The 23,813-nt window shown below is 41.0% G+C and overlaps 1 protein-coding gene across 2 annotated transcripts in view; it reads right to left on the reverse strand.

The window, feature by feature from the left end:
• Positions 1 to 23,813, reverse strand: part of nagpa (N-acetylglucosamine-1-phosphodiester alpha-N-acetylglucosaminidase) — a 52,866-nt gene that overhangs the window by 19,720 nt on the left and 9,333 nt on the right. Inside the window, exons 3-6 of one of the 2 annotated variants that reach the window (XM_052022916.1) lie at positions 23,551 to 23,690; positions 16,614 to 16,722; positions 8,082 to 8,210; positions 579 to 784 (exon numbers count right to left, since the gene is read on the reverse strand). In XM_052022916.1, the coding sequence (XP_051878876.1) occupies positions 579 to 784; positions 8,082 to 8,210; positions 16,614 to 16,722; positions 23,551 to 23,690 (584 nt within the window). The remainder of the gene's footprint in view (positions 1 to 578; positions 785 to 8,081; positions 8,211 to 16,613; positions 16,723 to 23,550; positions 23,691 to 23,813) is intronic. The other variant, XM_052022917.1, reaches the window with a different exon arrangement.

Genomic DNA, 23,813 nt, shown 5'->3' on the forward strand with positions numbered 1-23,813 from the left:
GAAGTATTTTGTATACAAAATTAAAGAATCAATTAACAAGCTTTTCCAATGCAGCTGAAGGATCAAAGGAGAAAAAGATCTCAACGTGGGTTCATTTTGAATCCTTTAAATATACAGATAGAAGAGGGGGAATTCACAATTGTGCTGAGTTTGTTAAACTCAGTCTTCAAATGTTGATGTCTATTAGTGTACTATTTTTCATGGAAATTGAACAAGGAAGAACCCAAAGCCACATTTTACAAAGCCACATTGTAATTGAGCCACTAAATTCAATAACCTGGATTGACATTTGTTTATAGGATTCCCTTCTTGTAGTTGTCTATCACAGCCTGTGTGTGAAATGCAACCCCGCTATGGTGTTCTAGTTACATAGATAGCTATCTTGGTTAGTAAGGGCACGAGGACCAAAACAGAAACGTTAATTGTTGAAAACAAAGTTCAAATTGCAAATATTAATCTTCATAATACAGCTGGTGGTGAAACTTCACCTTTGGTTGCCAATTCTTAACATTAAAATACTTAATTGAATACATTATAACTAATCTTTTTCCGTTTTATTAAAAAAAGTTGATACTCACCCTCAGAGCAGATTCCATGGATGGTACAGTTTAAAGGTCCACAGTTAAGTAAGTTACATGATGCTCCAGACCAAAAACCTGTGCAGTGACAATCTCCAAGTAAACAGTCTCCATGTCCACTGCAGTCTGCAGGTACACATTCAGGTTCATGTACACATATGACTGTGGAAACAGCCCGAGGGCAGCGCCACATGGGATCAGATAAACTGTGAAAGGAAAGATTTCTGACTTAAGTGGTCTTATTTAATTGACAGAACACAGCATTTGGGTTGCAGTTTAATGTAGATATTCAGAACTGGAATTGGTTTATTATTGTCACTTGTACCAAGGTACAGCGAAAAACTTGTATACCGTTCATGCAGATCAATTCATTACCTGGTCAGAATCAGGTTTATTATCACTGACATATGTCATGAAATTTGTTGTACAGTGCAAGACATAAAAATTACTATAAGTTACAAAAAATTCACAGACTAATCCGATCACAACAGTTAAGGACTGGCAGTCTTCAATGTAGAAACACAAGAGTTTGCAAAAACTGAATGGGACATTAAGTAATTTATTATACAAACACATATATAAGTGTGAATTGGATCAATTCCTTTCAAACGTGTAGAAAAATCCATTTGTGTTACACCTATAGGTAGCATCGTGATAAACTTAGCTGAAGTAGCAATGGCTATTATAGTATTCAGGTTTGCATTGATAGGTTTTGACGTGTAAATGTTATCGTGTAGTTTCCTAACATTTCCTCATGTGGGTTTAATAAGGAAATCAAGGTAAATTTTAAACTCTGAAATTGAAAACTAAAACTATAATTTCTTGTTAAAATCACAGATGATTTAGAGCGCTTCCCAAAAGATCACTTGAACCAAGGCCTTTGCAGCGCCTCCTTTGTATATGGGCCCTTGATTTAGAATCAGAATTGTTATGATTGACATATGATGTGAAATATGTCATTTTGCGGCAGCAAAGACATAAAATCTAAGAATTACAAAAATAAATAAATAGTACAAAAAAAAAGAATAACGAAGTGGTGTTCATGGGTTCATGGACTGTTCAGAAATCTGATGGCGGAGGGGAAGAAGCTGTTCCTTAGTTGTTGAGTTTGGTTCTTCAGGCTCCTGTATCTCCTCCCCGATGGTATTAATGAGAAGAGGGCACGTCCTGGATGGTGAGGGTCCTTAATGAAGGATGCCACCTTCTTGAGGCATTGCCTCTTGAAGACGTCCTCGATGGTGGGGGGGGGTTGTGTCTGTGATGGAGCGACTGAGTCCATAATCCTCTGCAGCCTCTTACAATGCTGTGCATTGGAGGCTCCATACCAGGCGGTGATGCAACCAGTCGGGATTCCAACCAATGACCCTGCCATTGCCCACCACGCCAATGCTTCTTGGCATCAACTCTTGAACACCATTTGCTCACCATCAACCTGGTGTTGATGAAACCCTGTTCCTTTGTTTTTGGGAATTGTGAACATTTTCTGGTATCATCAATCACAACTAATGTTGCGCAAATGCTTTCTACCTAATTAATTGGCTCCCCGGACTTCTAATTTAGCCTAACAGATACTCCTCTGAGACATTAAGCAATACCTTGAGTAACAAGCTCAAGTTTGGCTCTGATTTCCTCATCGCTTCCCACCAGCTTAAAGATATAATTTGCTATCAGTGAACAGTATATCCAAATACTCATCTTCTAACCACCAGCAGATCAGGAGTTCTTCCCAACCTCTTACATCCAGGGCGCACTCACGAAACAATCTGCAACAATATAAACTTTTCCTTTTAAGTAATCAGTATGATGGTAATGGTGATTACCGCCACTCATGGTAATTTGGATATTCTTCCCCTTTCGTCAGGCCCAGGTGGAGACTGACAAGGCAAGTTGCTTGGATTATTGCACAACCCTCCTACTGGTTGCACGTGGCCTCCACATATTGCCAGAAGAACTCTAAGGACTTGGTGCCTTCCCAAATGCTTCACCCCCAGTGTGAGCAGACATGGGCTAGGAATTCCTGTGAGTTGTTGAGGCTGTTACATTTTTTTCCCTGAAGAGATTTAGGATATCCTTGAAGTGTTTGTTCTGTTCTCCTGCAAACTGCTTGCTAGGACAGAACTTGGAGTAAAGTGTATACTTTCAAGAATTGGGTGCCAGACCCGCAATTGGTGTGTAGTCAGCCCATGCAGGCTGGCTAGCTGTGATCAGAGCCTCAGCCCAGGCAAGGAAGCTGACATTACTTCATCTACTTCCCTTTCAGGAATGCCGACCCTGGAGCTCTCCTCTGTTCTCTGGTGGGAATTCCACCTCTCCCTTTTGCCTTTTTCAGATTTAATAGTTTCTCTTTCCCTATTAATCGCCGGTAAGGTGTTGACCAAAACTTGCTTCAACAGCCACATTTCTTCCAGCAAAAGTCTCTTACTCCAACTCACCCACATGGATTTCTACTTAAATCTCCCTTCATAATTTGAACCCACTCAGGCTATGTTCAAGTCAAGCTCATGCAAGCACTTGACCTCTACAACAACAAGATGTCTTGATCCACAGTTCCACTTTATTTTCCATGTTGCAACAGACGACTTTTGTTCTTTTTTTTGGTTACAGAACTCGAACATTTCGTCATTTTTGCTGCCGATTCCACCCTGCTCCACGTGGTCCCTCTCAACTCTTCCTGAACTCTGTCGCCATCTCAGGTGACAGGCCAGCTGCAAACATCCAGCACCTTCCACAGCTTTCTTGACTATACTTCCTTCCATTCAGCCTTCTGCAAGGATTCCACCCCATTCTCCCAGTTTCTCCATCTCCGTCACATTTGCTCAGACGGTGAAGCATTCCACACATTCCTGAAATGTCTTCCTTCTTCCTGAACCATGACTTCCCCTCTACCATAGTGGACAGAACCCTTTGACCTCATGACATCTACCTCCCACACCTCTGCTCTAACCCCTCCCTAGACCGAGCAAGAACAAAGTTCCCCTGACCCTCCACCACGCCAGCCTCCACATTCAATGGATCATCCTTTGCAATTTCTGCCAGCTCTGACAAGATTCCACCATCAGACACACATTCCCTTCCCCTTCACTCTCAGCTTTTGGAAGGGATTGCTCACTTTGTGACTCCCTCCTTTGGTCTTCCATTCCCACCAAACACTGGTACATTACTTCCCCAAGCAAGTGTAGAATATGCCAAACCTGTCCTTTCACCCCCTCCCTTTCCACCATCCAGGGCCCCAGTCTTCCCAGATGAAGCAGTGATTCACTTGCACTTCTTCCATCCTAGTGTACTGCATCTGATGTTCACAGAGCGGCCTCATCTACATTGGAGAAGCCAAACGCAGACTGGACTATCAGTTTCCAGAACATCTGCCGGAGTGACCGTGCTTCTGGTTGCCTGACACTTTAATTCACTGTCCCACTCCTACTCTGACTGCTGTCTGTGGCCCAATACAAGCTTGAGGAACAACACACAATTTTCCAAGCAAGTACATTACAGCCTTCAAGTCTCAGGTGTGTAATTCTCTAACTTTAGGTAACTCCCAATTTTTTCCCTGCCTGTATCAGAACTGGCCATTTCTGCCTATCATCGATTTGGCTCAGTTTCTCTTTTTAGTTTTGGGTAAAATCCAACCCACTGAGCACATCCACAACCTGACTGTAAGCAACACATTACACGGGCAAACAAGCTTAATTAGACCTTAACTGCTACTCAAGAGAAAACTTCAGGTTTCAATTAAACTGGTCCTCCACCATTGACACCACTTGATTCTCCACAGTGGGCATGCTGGAACTAGCATACTAATTGTAATGTGAATTTAGACCATATACTTCATCATTTAAAATGAGATTAAAGATCATATCAATTTATATGTGCAATGTCAAAAGCACTGTGTGTTATTCTGTGACATTACTTTATCATCGTCAAGGCCAACCTGCTATTTTTGCAGGAGTACAGTTTCCACACTTCAGCAAGTATTGGCAGTGTTCACAATCAATCTGGCCAGGAGGCAATAGTAACCATTCCCACTGTGGGGAAACAATTCACCGTCGTTTAAGTCAGATGAGTTGGGGAGGGGGGCAAGGTGTTTGTCTGCTCACAGTCGACGTAACATGAAATGACATTCTGCTCAGGTTCAATGTGTACTCCCAGGCTCTACAGGATGAAAGGTTGGCCATTTTCCAACAGCTCCCACTACTGTGGCTGATGTCCCGTCATTCTATCCAGAGACATCAACTGTATCATTGATGTGGAAGAAAGTCAGAAACATCTGCTAACGTGACGCCATGTCCCACTCCTGAATGGGACGGTAAAAGATGCAGAAACTTGCAATGTCTTCAGCAACCCTGGAGATGGAGCACGGTGTCAATACATCTGGTCTAAACCAGACGGATCAGTCGAGTCAAGAACAGATTTCCTTTACATTTCACACAACACAGCGAGGTTGGTCTGCATTTGTCCCCACTGCGATGAAGCCATATGAAATGTATCAGCCCATTCCTGTTGGAAGTGTACAGCACTATGCTTCCAGCTGGCAGCAAGTCAGAATCCATTAAGACAGGCATACTCACCCATATCTACAAGCTGAAGGGGAACGAGGAAGGAAATAGGCATCCCATTTCTCGACTTAGTGTAGATTATAAAATTAAGTCTGTTCTGGGCCTTGCTCAAGTCAGAGATACAAGCACCTAAACTCTTAAGTTGGTAAATTGGTTTATTATTGTCATATGTACCAAGGTACAGTGAAAGACTTTATTTTGCATGCCATCCATACAGATCATTTTATTACAATAGTGCATTGAGGTAGTACAAGGGAAAACAATAACAGAATGAACTTATTATTAGTTACAGAGAAAGTGCAGTACAGGCAGACAATAAGGTGCAAGGCCAAAATGAGGTAGATTGGGAGATCAAGAGTCCATCTAATCGTACTAGGGAACCATTCAATAGTCTTATAACAGTGGGATAGAAGCTGTCCTTGAGCCTGGTGGTACGTGCTTTCAGGCTTTTGTATCTTCTGCCCAATGGAAAGGAGAAGAGAGAATGTCTGGGGTGGGTGGAGTCTGATTATGTTGTCTGCTTTACCGAGGCAGCGAGAAGTGTAGACAGAGTTAATGGAGAGGAGGGGAGGCTGGTTTCCAATGATGTGCTGGGCTGTGTCCACAACTCTCTGCAGTTTCTTGCAGACCAAGGCAGAGCAGTTGCCATACCAAGCCGTGATGTGTCCGGATAGGATGCTTTCTATAGAGCATCGATAAAAATTGGTGAGGGTCAAAGGGCACATGCCAAATTTCTTTAGCCTCCTGAGGAAGTAGAGGCGTTGGTGAGCTTTCCTGGCCATGGTGTCTACGTGGTTGGATCAGGACAGGCTATTGGTGATGTTCAGTCCTGGGAACTTGAAGCTCTCAACCCTCTCGACCTCAGCACCATTGATGTAGACAGGATTATGTGCACTGCCCCCCTTCCTGAAGTCAATGACCAGCTCTTTTGTTTTGCTGACATTGAGGGAAAGGTTGTTGTCATGACACCATGTCACTAAGCTCTCTACCTCCTTCCTGTACTCCGACTCATTGTTATTTGAGATTCAGCCCACTACAAATCATCTTGGACCAGGAGTTGATCAAATCTGGAGTTAAGCAAGGTTCCCCTCTCTGCTGTTTTATTTGTACTTTACAGAACTTTTTGTTGAGTTCATCAGAAAGGATGTGGGGTTTGAGAGGGATGATGGTTTCAGGAAGCAGAGATACTCAGGTCAAAACCTAATATAAATGATGTTATTTTCTTCCGTCTAGACTCATCATTGGTCCACATCGATGAGCAGCTGTAATTAGTTCGAATTGGCTTCAGGGGCCAAACTCAATTGCAGTAAAAAAAAGACCATATCCTTTGGCAGCTGGTCTGATCAACTTGCCGTAACCCTTTGTTCCATTGACCATCAGATCTGACTACCTGAAGGTGCTGAGAATATAGTTTGGAGGAACCAAGGCATGCTTCATGGAAAGCATTTTGCATTACCATCTGATAGGCAAGGAATTTTCATGACTGATTCCACGTGCATTATGACTACAGCAGTTCCCACTGATTATATTGACCATGCAGAAATTAAGATTAACACATGCTTGTTTCTTTACATCTACTGATTCTTGGATATACTGATACACCTGACACAACAACATATCACATATATACACTGGTAATTCAATATTAGTTTATTTGTTCGAAAGACCATCCCCGTTCAAGGCCAGTTGCACTTTGTCAATTTTCAGTGGTGTGGAGAAAACACAGCCTTCAGAACAGAGAATGCTTCTTGTTATAGATTCAGCCGTTTCAAACCTTGCTCCTGAACAATCGTCAATCTTAACTCGAACTGAGTGGAGCGTATATTGTTCATATTCAATTAAGATATCTTTATTAGTTACATGTACATCGAAGCACACCATGAAATGCATCTTTTTGCGTAGAGTGTCCTGGGGGCAGCCCACAAGTGTCGCCATACTTCCGGCACCAACATAGCATGCCCACGATTTCCTAACCCGTACGTCTTTGGAATGTGGGAGGAAACCAGAGCACCCGGAGGAAACCCACACAGATACGGGGGGAACGTACAATCTCCTTGTAGACAGCGGCCGGAATTGAACCCGGGTCACTGGCACTGTAATAGCGTTACGCTAACCGCTACACTACCGTGCCTGCCCTCCAAGAGGCAATACTGAATTAGATGGTCATGTAAACAAAATGTGTTAATTTGTGTGGAGGAAACAATGATGGAACAATCCAAAATCATGTCATAAATGTGTTCACAAGTTACACAACCAGCATGAGGATGCTTCGTAAGAAAACCAAAAATTAACTAAATTACCAGAAGTGGTTAATTTATTTTCATCCTGTGATTAGAATGCAAACAATTAAAAGCAGAACCAACATAGTTTTCATAGGATCACAACCATTCACAGCCTCACCTGAAGCAACATCAAACCACAACTGCTTCCCCAGACACTTGAAACATGTCATGTCAGCAAAAACCAACGGTTCATATTTCTAAATGAAGGGCATTGAAGGGACATTTGAAAATAGTGAATGAGCAGATCAGACTCATCAATTTTTATTTAAAAAAAAACACAGGAGTTCAAGTTGCTTATTTTAGTTGTCAGTAGACAGAGCATCTTACTTATAACTCTTCCACTAGATTTTCATTTGGACTAGGCTGAATTTTTCATGCCCACCTATTTGCGTTATGAAAGGCAAACTCCCCATGAACTTTTATGGATTTCAAACAGAAATTGCACCTGGAAACTTATTATTTCTAATGTGCCAGAAAACTTTGTACTTCCATCCTCCCCAATGAAGAATTATTTTTGCCAAAAATAGAATCCAGACAATTAATAATTTCAGAATGCCCCAAAGGAAGATGAAATTAATGAACGACAAATATGTACAAAGTATCCCAAAAAAACTTCTCTTCCATGAGTTCAATTAGTACACAACTTAATATTCTTTACATGTACATACCAGTGATCTGATGGGTAACTTGCAAGTGATCCATTGAATATCAGAGTAGCTGATCCCCCTCCATCCAAATTAATGGCATTAATAATCCCTTGGCTCTTTAAAAATGTTGCAACTTCCCAGAGATTTAGCCTGCAATACAAATTTGAACTGCTGTTAATTCAACACAAATTCTTTTATGACATTATCCATTTACAACGCCTGTCCAATAATACCAATAGCCTGTCCTGGTCCAACCATGTAGACACCACGGCCAAGAAAGTTCACTGGCACCTCTACTTCCTCAGGAGGCTAAAGAGATTTGGCATGTCCCCATTGACACTCACCAACTTTTATCAAAGCACCATAGAAAGCATCCTAACCGGATGCATCCTGGCTTGGTATGGCAACTGCTCTGCCAGAGACTGCAAGAAACTACAGAGAGTTGTGGACACAGCCCAGCACATCACAGAAACCAGCCTCCCCTCCATGGACTCTGTCCACACTTCCTGCTGCCTTGGTAAAGCAGCCAACATAATTAAAGACCTCACCCACACCGGACATTGTCTCTTCTCCGCCCTCCCATCGGGCAGAAGATACAAAAGTTTGAAAGCACATACCACCAGGCTCAAGGACAGCTTCTATCCTGCTGATATAAGACTATTGATCAGTCCCCTAGTACGATAAGATGAACAATCTACCTCGTTATGGCCTTGCACCTTACTGTCTTGCCTGCACTGCACTCTCTCTCTAACTGTAACATTATTTTGCATTGAATTATTGTTTTCCCTTGTACTACCTCAATGCTCTGTTGTAAAGAAATGATCTGTATGGATGGCATGCAAAACAAACTTTTTCACTGCACCTCGGTACATGTAACAATAATAAACCAATTTCCAATGTAAATTATACTAATATCTGGGATGAGTTAAAACGGCTTCCATGTCAGGCAAGAGATTTCCAAAATCAAAGGTGCAGAAATGGGCGGAGGCCATTTGACCTCGCAAGCCTGCTCCACCATTTAATGTGTGTGATGTAACTATAACCTCTGTCCTGCACTCCCACCGATGACAATTTTTCATCCCTTGCTCACCAAACATCTACCTGCCTCTACATTAAAAATATTCATAAAACTGCTTCCACCCTGTCAAGATCACTCAGGATCTTACATGTTTCAGTGTTTCCTCCCATTTAAAAAAAACTTCAGAAGGTACAAGCCTAGCATGTCCACTCTACATTAAAAATATTCATAAAACTGCTTCCACCCTGTCAAGATCACTCAGGATCTTACATGTTTCAGTGTTTCCTCCCATTTAAAAAAAACTTCAGAAGGTACAAGCCTAGCATGTCCAACCTCATTTCAGTTATTAGTCTGGTAAACATTCTCTCAACTCTTCCAAACATAAACATCCTTCCTTAACCTAGGACTTCAATACTGAACGTAGTATTCCAGGTGTTTCACAAATGCCCTATATAACTGAAACATAACCTCCCTACTTTTATATTCAATTCCCCTTGGTATAAAATACAACATTATCTTTCCTAATTACTTATAGTATCTGCAAACATGACTTGTGAATCATGCACTAGGGCAGCCAGATCACTCTGCATCTCACTTTGCAATCTCACAGTAATTTATATAACATTTTTCCTACCAAAATAAGCAACTTTACATCTTGGCATACTATACCTCAATTGTCAGGCCTTTGCCCACTGAATAAGGACATCTATACACCTTTGTAGCTTCCACATGTCCACTTCACAAGGTACTTTTCAATCTATCTTTGTATCACCTACAAATTTAGGCGTTTTCATCCAAGCTATTTATAAAATTAGTAAAAAGTAGAGGCCCTAGCACTGAACCCTTTGACATACCACTTATCACACCTTCCAATCAGTTAAAGACCCATTTATGCTTTCACTTTATTTCCTGTTAACCAGTCAATCTTCCATCCATGCTAAAATGTTACGTCCTACAAGCATGACCTTTTATTATGAACAATAACCCTTAATGCAGCATTTTATCAAATGCCTTCTGGAAATCAATGTATAGAACAGCCACCAGTTCCTCTTTATCGACAGCATTCTTGATCAATTTATTGGAGTATTTTGAAGAAATAACAATTCCCCTCTCGTACAGACTGTTCTCTCATAGGCTCGAGAACACACTGCTCTAAAAGCCATCTTGATAACACAATGAACTCTTCATCGAGGTTGCCTTTGCCATCTGTACGTAGATTAATATCCCACACGATTATCTCTGTACCTTTCTAACAAACTCCCATTATTCCTTTCTTTATACACATCTTCTATCACGTGGTTTCTGTTAGGAGACCAGTAGAACAACTTTATTACTTCTACCTCCATCCAAACAGCTTCTGCATCCTGCTTTCCCGAACACAGACCAGTACCTATTGCACTAAAGCAATCATTAATTAGAAGAGCCACTCCTCCACCATTTCCTGGCTTCCAGTTCTCCCTAAATGTCACGTACCTTCAATATTCAGGTCCCAATCTGTCATCCTGCTGCTACGCCTCCGCAATGGCTATCAGATCATACTTATTTCTATTTATGCTCTCAGTTCATGTGTTTTGTTTCGAATACTTCAAGGATTCAGAGAGCCATTAGTTTCGTCCTTCTACCACATTTATAAATTTCAAGCCTAATCTACTGATTTACTTTTAAAATCTTTACTTTCTATCCTTTCTGTCACAATCTAATAATCATTTTCCACATCCATATCCCTCTACTCTTTAATTTACAACATCATTTCAGCTTTAATTCCTTGCCCCTACTACTTAGTTTAACATCCCTTCTCCATCCCTGGTCATTTGGTTCACTGTAGCACTAGTCCCAGCATGGTTCGGTGTAGATATCCCAAAGGTACAGCTCCCACTTTCCCCACTTGCCACCGCTCATGAACCAAAACCTACTTCTACTACACCAGCCACAAATTCACTTCTCTAAATGTATTTGCCTAATGTCAATTTGCACATGCCTCAGGTAATAATTCAGAGATTATTACTTTTTAGGTTCTGTTTCTTAATTTGATGTCCTGCTCCTCATGAAGACAATGCAGAACCTTTCTTTGTCCTGCCTATGTTGTTGGTACCTACACCTACCACAATTGCAGGATTCTTCTTCTCCCACTAAGTTCCTCAGCATTGCCACAAAGAACACTCTCAATACTCTGGATACATGGATGGGAAAGGTTTAGAGGGATATGGGCCAAATGTGGGCAAATGGGACGAGCATAGATGGGAATCTTGGTTGGCATGGACCAGCTGGGCTGAAGGGCCTGTTTCTGTGCTGTATGACTCTATCAGTCTCACTACATTGTCTCCACGACCACTACATTCTTATTCGCTCCAGTCACCTGAATGGCTTCTGGTACTATGGGGTCATGGTCAGTTAGCTTATCTTATACGCATAATGATACAAAAGAAGGCCATTCAGCCTTGTATCCATGCAAGCTCTGTCTACAGCTTGGCCTTGAGCTCAATGACCCAGAGCTGAAGACCCTCGTGCTGGAAACACTTACTGCAGACAATGTTTGCCCTAGTTCATACTGGCATGCGGGACCTCTTAAATGCAGCATCCATGAAACCTTCGCCTGCCCTACCATCCCTAATGTATTACTTAACTACTTAACTATTTTACAATTAATAACCTTCCTTTTCTTATTCTTTTATTAACTTACCACCAGTTTGTGTGATTTTAAATGTGTGGGTAGAAACGACCTTAACTACTTACCACTAAACGAAGAATTGGCTTCTTTGCCCAACTCCCAACATTGTTAAAAGTCATACTCATTTTTAATAATAGCTTATAAAACAGATTTATCAAAAGAAAAACTCTCTAACTACCCACCAACCAGCTACATGACTTGCACTGATGTCACACTTTTAAGCTGATGCCACTATTGAGGTGTTCATACTGCCATGCTCAGTTCTCCTTTCTCTCCAAAGCTCCTTCACACACAAGAGCCCACACTCTACAAATTGCATGTGCTAAGCCACAGGAACCACTGTGCTGAAACCACACTGTGCTTTAGGAAGCTTGTTTTTAAAACCTCTAGGCTAAAATCAATGGTTGGTTCCTACATATCGGAGGGTTCTAATTCTGCTGCTGATGTCAGACAATAAAATACCAAATATCACAACGCACCAGTGAAGGGAGACTGCAGTGGAAGCCAGGAAACAGTTGGGGCCCCAGCTCATAAAACCGAAGTAGGAAATCGTTGACCATTAATTATTTACATAAATAAAAGAATCATTTCAAAAATGGTTAGCTGAATGTTTATGTTGATTATCCATGAGAAATGGTATCAATTCAGTGTTGTATAGCTACTGAGATTATTTTGTTTGAATTCTGTTGGTTACATGGGAAATCTACATGATTAAATATCCTGTATGAATTCCAAACATTTCAAAGATCCTGGATGTGGACTTGTGCAAAGGATTGCACTGCCAAGTCATAAGTAAATAAATTTGCATTCTAAGTACATATTGCTGTTGAAATTCACACAACATTTCCAAATCCATTTAAACAACTAAATGCCACATTGCAAAACAAACCAATGATATTGGACATGGAACATGATCCTGATTATGTCTAACCCAATATTATGCAATTTATGAAGTATTACCTAATATGTATCAAGTTTCCTGCTCTAAAGGACCATCTAACAAAGGAATTCAATACCAAAAGGTGCAAACCCATATTTCTTTCAAGTACATCAGAGGTGCCCAAATTTTCTAATTTTATCAGCATGTTTTTGATGCAAGGATCTCAAAATGAGGACACTAACAAATGCGTGTCCTGATTTATGATTTGTTTGTCACTGATCCAAATAAAACTTGTTCAACACCAGGCCATAACCTTCAAACACATCAGCAAGAATAGCAAGCACAAACTGAGCAGTTTTGTCAAGAATACAAGGGTTTGTAGTCCATGGTTCAAACACACTTCCTTTAATAATTCTGCCAATATAAAAAATGTGAAGAGTAAAACCTTCTCAAGAAGGCAAGAATGACAACACAAAACTGAGGACATTTATTTCTAACTAAATCAAAATAATGTTTGACAATTGTCAAACAAACCCAAGGAATTTTTAAGTCTTGAAAAGTTGATCTGAAAGTTAAAAGAGGCTTCTGTTTATATTCTGGTTGATGACAGCTTTAGTTGCTCAAGTTTCACACATGTGACAAACAGTTCAATGGACTTCTGGCTCCTTATGACTGACACTCCCCCACCAGGGCACTTCTGATGTTTGTTATTTTTCTGCACTTACGTAGTTTTGCAAATCCAACTTGCAGCTCTCCAGTTTAAGAAGGCATGGCATGGCTGACTCAGAGTATTCCCTGGAGCCTGCCAACAGATACCAAACACAGCCCTCTCAGATATCCTGTCGCAGTTGAGAGTTCATGAAACATTGCTGTAGCTTTGTTGCAATGTTTTTCAGACCTTAACTATTTTTAGAGACCTTGAATCCATTGGTATAGGAAAGAGTGGATGGAAGAACAAAACTGCAGCTTTTTTGAAACTTGAAAACCTCTACAAACAAAACCTTTTTACAAGACAAGAAGTTGCAGCCATTCCACGTCAGTTGAAAGTACTGCACATCCTAACCTCCAGAAAGAACAATGGAAATGGAGGACATCAAGAATTTTATAGCACAGGACCACTGTGTCCATGCCTGCAAAAAATGGACAACACAGATTAACCCCAGTGATCCATAGCCTTGGAAGTTTTGGCTTCAAGTGCTAATCTAGATACTTTGTAATTGTAGTAAGGATTGCTGCCTCCAACAGCTTTTTAAAAAGCCAGTTCCAGACATCAACTACATGTTGAGTGAAGAAAAGATTTCCTCAATTTCCCACAATAATTCAACATATTAACTTGCTCCTTAATTACTGTCCCCTATGCTAAGGGAAATAAGTTCTTCCTTACCACCATGTTTGCATCTCTCATAATTTTATTCCTTAATTAAATCTCCCCTTAATCTTCTTTATTCTAAATAAAACCCTTAGTTGCCCAGACTCTACTCATAACTATAATTCATTCGCCCCAGCAACATCATCTCAAATTTCCTCTGCACACTCTCGAGTACAATCATATTCTTCCAGTAGTGTGGTGACCAGAACTGTATATAGTCCTCTTACTGTGGTCGAACTGGTGCTTTACACAGGGTCAAGGTTATTTTCTTGATGTCATTTTCCATACTTTGGCCAATACAAGGACATTATCCCATATATTTCCTTATTTATCCCATCTCCTTGTTCTACCGCTTTCAGGGATCTATGGATATGCATTGGGATTATTCTGCTCTTCTAAACTTCTGTATCCCACCAATTATAATGTATTTGCTTGCTTTGTTTGCCCAGTCACTTTTAATTCTCTGCCTCACTCCCACCCTGACCTCCGTCTTCAACCTCCTACATTGCTCCAATGCTGCCCAATGTATGCTTGAGGTTCAGCACTCCCTCGATTATCTAGGTATGTTACAGCTATTAGGACAATATTGAGTTCAACATGTAATCCCCCTTTTCCCCCCTTGGCCTGCATTTTACCACAGACATTCTCTCTTTTCTCTCCACCTCTCCCCCCTCTCTTCACCCATACTTGTCTTCTTCAGAACTGGAACAGTGAGAAGAGTCCCTGACCTGAAATGTTTACTGTTTCTTTCCTGCTGATGCTGCTTGACAAGCTGAGGGCTAGCTGAATTTTCTGTTCTTGATCCAGATTTCCAATCTCTGCTTTGGGTGCCTGATGTTGGGCACGTGAACAATGTGGCCTGACAAATGGAGCCGACTTGAGTGTAATTACAACCTCGAGGCTTGGGAATGGTGGCCTGGGAAAAGACACCAATGTTGATTCATGTACTCATCCAGTGGATTTGGAGGAGGAGACAGCACTGGTTGCATCTTTCTGGTGTCCTGAAGTGCAAACCTCAGAAGCAAACAAGGAAAGAGTCACTGTGAGTTTTGTAACAAGTTCAAACACTCTTTTCCTGTTAACCATTGGTTGTGCTGACAGACTGAAGGTGACTGTGAATTTCATTCTGAGGGGCACGAGGGATAAGTTTTTCCACAGACAATGGTGAATATCGGGAAGGAGCTGCCAGAGGAGGCGGTGGAGACAGGTACAACTACAATGCCTATAAAGGCATTTGGACAGGTAATTGGATAGGAAAGGCTAGAGGGATACAGGCCTAATCCCTGATGCAGGCAAATGAGATCAGCACAGATAGACATCACGGAGGGCATGCAGGTAGGCTGGAAGGCCTGTTTCTCTGGTGTGCATTTCTGTGATTGATCATCGATGTCAAGCTTTGCTGAAAGATGGCTCTGGAGATAGGGGAAGTGGTATATGATTGCCAAGATCTTACCGTGGATCCTTACTGCAGGAGGGCAGTGTTGTACAGCAGAGGCAGGCTGGTGGAGGACTTTCACTATCCCCACCTTGAACGCTTTCCATTGCTGTCACATTTCAAAAGCTGTTTCCAGTGCACTTTTGCTAAATCATATCTCGGCCTTGACCTTACTGCAATATAGAACTTTTACTCTTGGTGTTTATCTTTTTCACTAACTATGCTAAATCTAATTGAATTATGATTCCTGCGGTCAAAATGCTCTCATCCTGCCACCTTTTTTCTAGCCTAGGTTCATTCCCTTTCTTTTTGCACAGGTCATCATGGAGCCGTAAAGTCATACAGGATGGAAGCAGCTGGCACCCTATTTACACTAATCCCATTTTATTTTCCCCTCAATCTCCCCCAGATTCTACCACTCACCCACAGACAAGGGGCAATTTCGAGTGGCCAATTAACCTATCAAAGGGTACCTTTTTGTGATGTGGTAGGAAACCAATGCAGTCACTGGGACTATGTGCAAAATGCACACAACAGCACCAGAGGGCATGCTTGTACATGGCTCACTGGAACAGTGAGGCAGCACTGCTTCATCTCATTGGACTTGGTACTTACTGTTGATCATGTTTCAAAAATTCTGCTCTTTTTATGTTGTGTTACCACCCCAGTTAATACCGTAGAACAATACAGCACAATACAGGCCCTTTGGCCCACCATGTTGTGCCGAATATTTAGGATAGTTGACATTCCCTGCTTTTAAAGGCCTGCTATTTATTAACTTTTCAGAAATGTTGCTATATATTTGCTCTTCTGTCTGTCTATAGTACACTGCCAACAACGTGAGTGCCCTTTTGTTCATCGATTCGGTCTGTATGAAAATATTTTTCTCCAACTATATTTAAAAAGCTATTAGAAAATTGAGCAATTCCTAATTTGTCACATTTTTAGTATAGACTACTAAGTGTATTTGCTAATTATATTATAACTGAATTCTGATTATATTGAACTGCAGTTCTATTACTTGGTAGAACAATGAATTGAGTATAATTAAAAGTGTGACTTTTATTATAGGGCTCTAATAAGAAAAATAGATTACAGCCAGAAATAATACTTGAAAAGAAAACAGTAAACAAATATTTAACCTGTAAAGAACAATAAAAAGAGGCTAAGAAATGCAGCTTACCCCCTGTCATCAGTCTGTCCATCAACATGGAACAGAATAAGCCTTCCATATTTATCATGTCCTACAGCATTTCGTGCAGATACTACGTTAATAAACTTTTCAAAAGACCCTATATAAAATAGAACATATAATTAGTGAAAATGATCGACTTATTTTGAACTCAACAATAACAACTTGCATTAATATAGAGCATTTAATGTAGCAAAACAATTCAAGGCTTGTTTAGTCAATTAAAAATAGGTACTGAGTAAAAGTAAGTGGAATTAGGACCATTGGTTTAAGTAGTAAGTTTGAAGTGCACTCCAGCTTGGGAAAGGGGAACACAAGTCTGAAGCAATTGTCAGAGGTGGCTGAAAGAAATGGCCAGCTTTGGTGGAACATTTTTCAGAGCATTACCACCAGTACTGAATTCCTGGATTAATAATTTAAAGTAAACTCACATATATGCATCCAGAATTCTCATGCAACTAGCAAAAATTTTTAAGAATATCAAGCAATTTTATAACATGCTCAAACAGTGAATTTTAATTCAAGTATTAAGCAAAATAAGTTTGAAGAGACATTTTTAGTTTATTTACATTAATACACAAGGGCAGTGTAGTTGTAGGCCGGTTAGCAGCAACACCCTCTTTGAAGATTTGGCACTGCATGAGATGCTGAGCATTATTTTTGTTGTATTTTACATCAATACACTTTAGCCTCAAAATACAGAATTGCAGTATAAGGTATCTTTATTAGTCACACGTACATGGAAACACACAGTGAAATGCAGCCTTTGTGTAGTGTTCTGGGGGCAGCCCGCAAGTGTCGCCACGCTTCTGGTGCCAACATAGCATGCCCACAACTTCCTAACCCATACGTCTTTGGAATGTGGGAGGAAACCGGAGCACCCGGAGGAAACCCACGCAGACATGGGAGAGAACGTACAAACTCCTTACAGACAGCGGACAGAATTGAACCCGGGTCGCTGGCACTGTAATAGCGTGACGCTAACCACTACACTACTGTGCCTGACATAGTTATTTAAAAGGGTGAGGAGATGACATATAGTTTGGCAAGTTACTTAAAGATTTACGTACAGAATACTAAGTGTGTGATGTACAATATAGTTGTTTTTGAGCAATTCTCATGCACCTGGCACATTCATGCAATAGGCACCCTCATTCTCCATGGATGACAGATGGCCGAGTGAGCCAAATTCAACCAGTTTTCAAAATAAAATCTTGTTCATTTTGTCTACTCATAAGGTTCTCTAGAACATATAAAAACTCATGGCTTCTTTGACATGAACAAAATGTAATGCCCTCTTTCTTGTAAAGATAAATCCACAATGCTTCCAAGCAAAGATTTCCAGGGTTTTGAGTGAATAACAAGGAATGGTGATACATTTCATAGTCAGGATGGTGTGCAACTGGGAGAACTTGCAGGTGTTAGTATCCCTAGCACCAACAGGTATTTGTCTAATGCCCTTGTAGATGCGCCTCATTATAGGAAGGATGTGGAAGTGTTGGAAAGGGTGCAGAAGAGATTTACCAGGATGCTGCCTGGTTTGGAGAGTATGGATTATGAGGAGAGACTAAGGGAGCTAGGGCTTTACTCTTTGGAGAGGAGGAGGATGAGGGAATACATGATAAAGGTATACAAAATATTAAGAGGAATAGATAGAGTGGACAGCCAGCACCTCTTTCCCAGGGCACCAATGCTCAATACAAGAGGGCATGGCTTTAAAGTAATGGGTGGGAGGTTCAAGGGAGATATCAGAGGGAGGTTTTTCACCCAGAGAGTGGTTGGTGCATGGAATGCACTGCCTAGGGTAGTGGTGGAGGCAGGTACACTGGCCAAGTTCAAGAGATTGTTAGATAAGCATATAGAGGGATTTTAAATAGGGGGATATGTGGGAGGAAAAGGTTAGATAGTCTTAAGCAACGTTTAAAGATCTGCACAACATGGTGGGCCGAAGGGCCTGTATTGTGCTGTATTGTTCTATGGTTCTATAGACGCTAGAGATCGTGCTAACTGCTACGCCAACATAGCAGTTACTCACGAAAAGGCCTTGAAATTTCAGTGTAAAAAGGCTCTCTGCCTGCAAATGGCACAACAGTTGAAAGTTCTTCTCCCAACCACATCTGCATACATTAACTGATTTGAAAGCAAGGACAATAATTTTTTTGAACTCTCGGCTTTGCTTAAATGGAGTCAACATAGGCCAGCAAGCACAGAAGTGAGCAGCAAACGAGACTTGGTATGAATTAAGCCACAGACAATGCAACTAGCAACAGTAGAAGCAACAAGCCAGATGCCCAGCTGTCCTAACATTTCAGGCTGTTTTTGTGTCACAATCCCCCCTCAGCTGCCTGAGACCTAAAAACAAACTTTGTTTCCATCTCCACAGATGTTACCTGACCTGGTGAGTATTTCAAGAATTTTCTGATTTTTTGTTTCTTCTTTCATTTCCTTTGTCTCTAAAATTATTATACCATTTATCTGGCATCTATTATTGGATGGTCCACCAAAAGCAAAGCCATTCTGTGGGCCCCTGCCCAACCTTTGATTCCCAGTCACGAACTCCATCACTCTTCCCTCAAATAAAACAAACTATTTGCAACCTCATCAATGATCATGTACCAGCATCATCACCTAAAACAGTTATTTCCCTCTTTGTATCACTGCTCGACTGCCCCTACCTCAGCTCCTTTGAAATGCAACAGTCGCAGAATGCAGGCTTTAGTGAGTGAGGAGGCTTGGGTAAGGAGAGCCTGTGGGATCCTGGTACTGGCCTCTTGTTACATACTGTTACAATGGTATCAGTCAGGTAAATGGTCAGTGAGTATTTGCACTTTTTATAGTTCATATGAAGTGTGGGAGCAGCTTAGATTACATTTTAAGGGGCCCTTTCTAAATTAAGTGTACGGCAGGCACTTTATTCTACATGCAGCATGTGGAATTTGGGTGTTCCTTGCGGTCTGGATGACGACATCCATGGGAAGTTTTTCTTTCATTCGTTCAAGGGATGTGGGCTTCGCAGGCTGAGCCAGCATTTAATTGCCCAGACCTAACTGCCCCCGAGAAAGTGGTGGGGAGCTGCCTTCCTGAACTGCTGCAGTCCTCGAGATGTGGGTTTTCCTACAATGTTGTCAGGGAGAGTATTCCAGGATTTTGACGTAGCAATGGTAAAAGAACAGCAAGATATTTCCAAGTCAGGATGGTGTGAGGTTTGGAGGGAACTTCCAGGTGGTGACGTTCCTACAATTTGGCCAGCTTGAGTGCCGACTGGACACACTTACGGTGCTCAGCCAGGCTGAAATGTATGTGGGTAGCACGTATTTAGAGATGGTCGCTCCGCAGCTGCAGGTAAAGCAGTCAGAGAAGCAATGGGTGACCATCAGGCAGAGGAAGCAAGGCAGATAAGTAGCCATGTAGTAGATAAGAAACCTCATGGAAATCTCACTCTAAAATAATTTCTCCCTAGTGAAAAACTGGAGGTGAATGCATCTGTGCATGACTCAGCTGCACAAAAGTAGCAGGAGGGGAGCAAGAATCCAAGGGCAATAGTAGTAGGAGACTCAATAGTCTGTTGCCATAGACATGAATAGAGCATGATGTATTGCCTCCCTGGTTCCAGTATCAAGGATGTCACGGAACAATTGTGGGGGCATTCTAGGTTGTGGGAGGGGAAACAACTGAGGGATGAAGGCCTACAATGTGAATTTAAGAAGCTAGCTTGCAGAATAAAGTCACTGGGTTATTTCTGTTGTCACGTGCTATTGAGTACAGGTCAGGTATTAGTATACAGGTCAGAGAACGTGTGGCTGAAGGGATGGCACAGGAGGGAAAGCTTTAGCTTCCTGGATCATGAGAAAACTTGGATGAGTTACACCTGAACTGGAACAGATCCAACATCTTTGTGGGAAGGCACTTAGCTGGAAGTTCAGATTTGTACAACATCCTGGATATTTGATGTCGTCAAGCTACTCATTGATAGAAATTTTCCCTCCAAGAAAAAGGATGTGAGAGCAAGAGGCAAGGCTTGTTTATAAGTGACTCCACACAAAAAGATGCTGAATCATTCAACAAAGATTCCCAAACTCAAATATCAGTGCCTAATGACATTGTCTGCAGAGAACCTACACGCTTGGGACTTTGGTGGAGGCAGATTTTCTGGATTGTTGGATGATATTTCTATTAATGCCTCAACACTCTTTATTTTGATCTTATATAATGTGATAAATAATTTTCAACTGAACAAGTGAAGTTGAGAAGGACCATGGGAACTGGAGTCCTAGCAAGTTGAAAGGGAGGACAGGAACCAGGGCCCAGGTTGACTGGAAAAGGAAAGTCAGAATTGGGGCCCTGAGGATCGTAAAGGAGTCCAGAAACCCATGCCGAGGTGAGCATGGCAAATATTTCTTTGGTGAACCAGGTGTCAAACCATTGGGATTTCTGAATAGTCAGGTAGCAGGTTATCAAAGTTTTATTTTCTTTAATATGCCTCTGCAGATTAGGGTAAAATATGGACTGACAGTGCCAGTTAATTGTGCCTTGTTGGGTAATAACCATAAGAAAACCCCAATTGCCGTCACAAACTTTCAACATTATTACTGTTGCCTAGTCACCCACCAGCAATATTGGTGCACGTTCATGCACGAGGGGTTGGCAGAAGGAAGGCAACCATTGAACAAACACTGTATGAGTTGCAGTGACATTCTAGGAGCTGGATATATAGTACTGAGCACAGAGTTTCTGTACTCATTATCCACTGCCTTCATTGCAAGCACACAATGGATGAAGTGCTAATATCCAAGGTGTAAAGTTGAAAAATCATTGTATATATAAAAAAAATACATTGGCTGCAGTTCCTAGCCTTGCAGAATAGATCACTGAAGAACAAAATGAGTAATGGGATAGGAACACCATAACTTCAAGCTTGTTACTTGATATGGAAATAAATTACCAAAATTATTGCTGATTCAAAATCCTGAACTTCTCTGCTTAATACTCTCATGGGGACATAAGAGTAATGCAGTAATTCCAAAAGGTTGCCCACCACACTTGATGTAACTGGTTGACAATAAATCCAGTGCTTCCAGCAATGCCACAACTAATGCCATGATAGTTTTAAAAAGTCTTTCACAATTTATTTGATCAAATATTTTATCCAAATTATGAATTTATTTTCAGTCAAACACTTTAGCTTCAATGAGTTACTCTTTAATACAATCCTAATTTGTACACGTTCACAATTTCCCAAGTGACGTTCAACTTTAGGGCACTGAATTGCCTTGCTTCATTATCCTGAAAATGATAGTCAATTCGAAACAATGCAGTGTACATGAAAAGTTTTGATCTCTTCTACTTCCTTGCTGCTGTCAAATTAAGATCTTTAATGTGTAAATTATGCATGCAATTTTCACCCTAGTGTCCAGAGGCAAAACTGACCAGCAGAGTTCCAGCATATTGCACTATATTGTTTACATCAGTTTACTTGTATCCTCGCCTCATTTCATAGGTCACTGTCAAACAGCTTGGGTATCAAGGTGATAAGCTGGCTGCAGTGACGACATCCCTATTTGAATTTACAATGTAAACAAACAGAAGTTTCTTTGAGATTCAGCGAGGCTTTGTTTTCCCATTCACTGTCCTTACGTAACGGGCTACAGTAATGGTTACTGTGACGTAATTGGTAGCCTAGGCACAAGCTGCTGGAGATTTGAGGGCAAGATAGAAAATAATCATGGAACTCCTTTGGACCAAGTAGTTAAAAAAAATTAAATAAATTACTCATTCAAAAATAATGTTGCTGGTCAGCAGTACTAATCATGTCTCATGGAAATAGTTTACAAAGGTGAATTTAAAAGCTGTAAAAACTGAATTTTATCCATTACATCATCTTATTTATCATAAAATTACAACTTACAGGTGTATGTAATATTAGCTTGAGTGCTTAAAGCAAAGTTACATACATTTATTCACTCTATTGAACAAAGACCTCAGGTTGGATTTTCCTCTACAAGTGTGAATGCACATCATTATGGAATTAGCCCATTGTTACAACCATGTCTTCTAAATTACTCATTTTGGAGCGAGGTTGAGAATCTACTGAAATCATGCTCTACATACGATTATTTTTTAACAATGTACACACCACCCTTAATTTGACCCAGTGGGTCTGGTGCACCCTATGCCAAAACCATGCCCCATTCCTTCTCCAGGCTCACCTGACCCAGCTCTTCATACCTCCCCCCCCCCCCCACGCCCATCCTACCCAATGCACCCTCCTCCTCCCCCCACGCCCATTGCACTCTCTCCTTCCCCTGCACCCCACCTTCTTCAACCCCCACCCCCATGCTCATTCCAGCCCCCACACGCCCTCCCCCCACATACATTCCACTATCCAGCGTCCGTTCAGCCTGTGGTGGGAAGAAGTGGAAATTTTGACTGAGGACACAAGGTACTGTTGTAAAAATTGTTTTCACAAATTTTTGAACAAAGTAGCAAGTTTATTATTACCGATTTCTGCTTTAAACTATTTCATAGCAACAGCAAAATATCATATGCCACAACTCAGTTAGAATACAAAAGCTGAAATGCTTGTTAAATAACCATTGTGGTTTTAAAAAGTTGGTTAACATTGCTCTATAAAACTTTTTCCATTTTTCTCACAATTAAATACGGCATCAGGCTAATGTTCATGATAATCAAAAAGAAATCCCAGGTTATTTTTAAAACAGGTACATGGAAAGGTTTAGAGGGATATGGGGCAAATGCAGGGAAATGGGACTCGCTTAGATGGGCATCTTGGTCAGTATGGACTGAAGGGCCAGTTTCTTTTGGTTTCAGAATGATGCCACAAATTTGTACTTCATTCCAGCATCTTTAAGACATTAATTTACCTGTTTTTACTCATTAAATCACAAGTTTTTTAACTCTTGTACTGTACCTGTTTTCTGAGTCTCTGAACACTCGGCTGATTGGCTCTCATTAATATAAATTGTGCCATTTCGCAGGAGCCATACTACCCCACTCACTAGTTGGACAAATGGATTCTCTTGATCCAGAACCTCCTCTTCTGATAGATATCTGTCAGTATTTGGAGAATTATGATTAACATCCATGTTGTACGCTGGCTTCTTTGTATACACCTACACTACACATATTAATTGTGCAAGGCAAATTCAAAACACTGATAAGGCTAACAGCACT

The sequence above is a fragment of the Pristis pectinata genome, chromosome 9 (assembly GCF_009764475.1).
Source record: "Pristis pectinata isolate sPriPec2 chromosome 9, sPriPec2.1.pri, whole genome shotgun sequence".
In the NCBI taxonomy this organism is placed as follows: Eukaryota; Metazoa; Chordata; class Chondrichthyes; order Rhinopristiformes; family Pristidae; genus Pristis; species Pristis pectinata.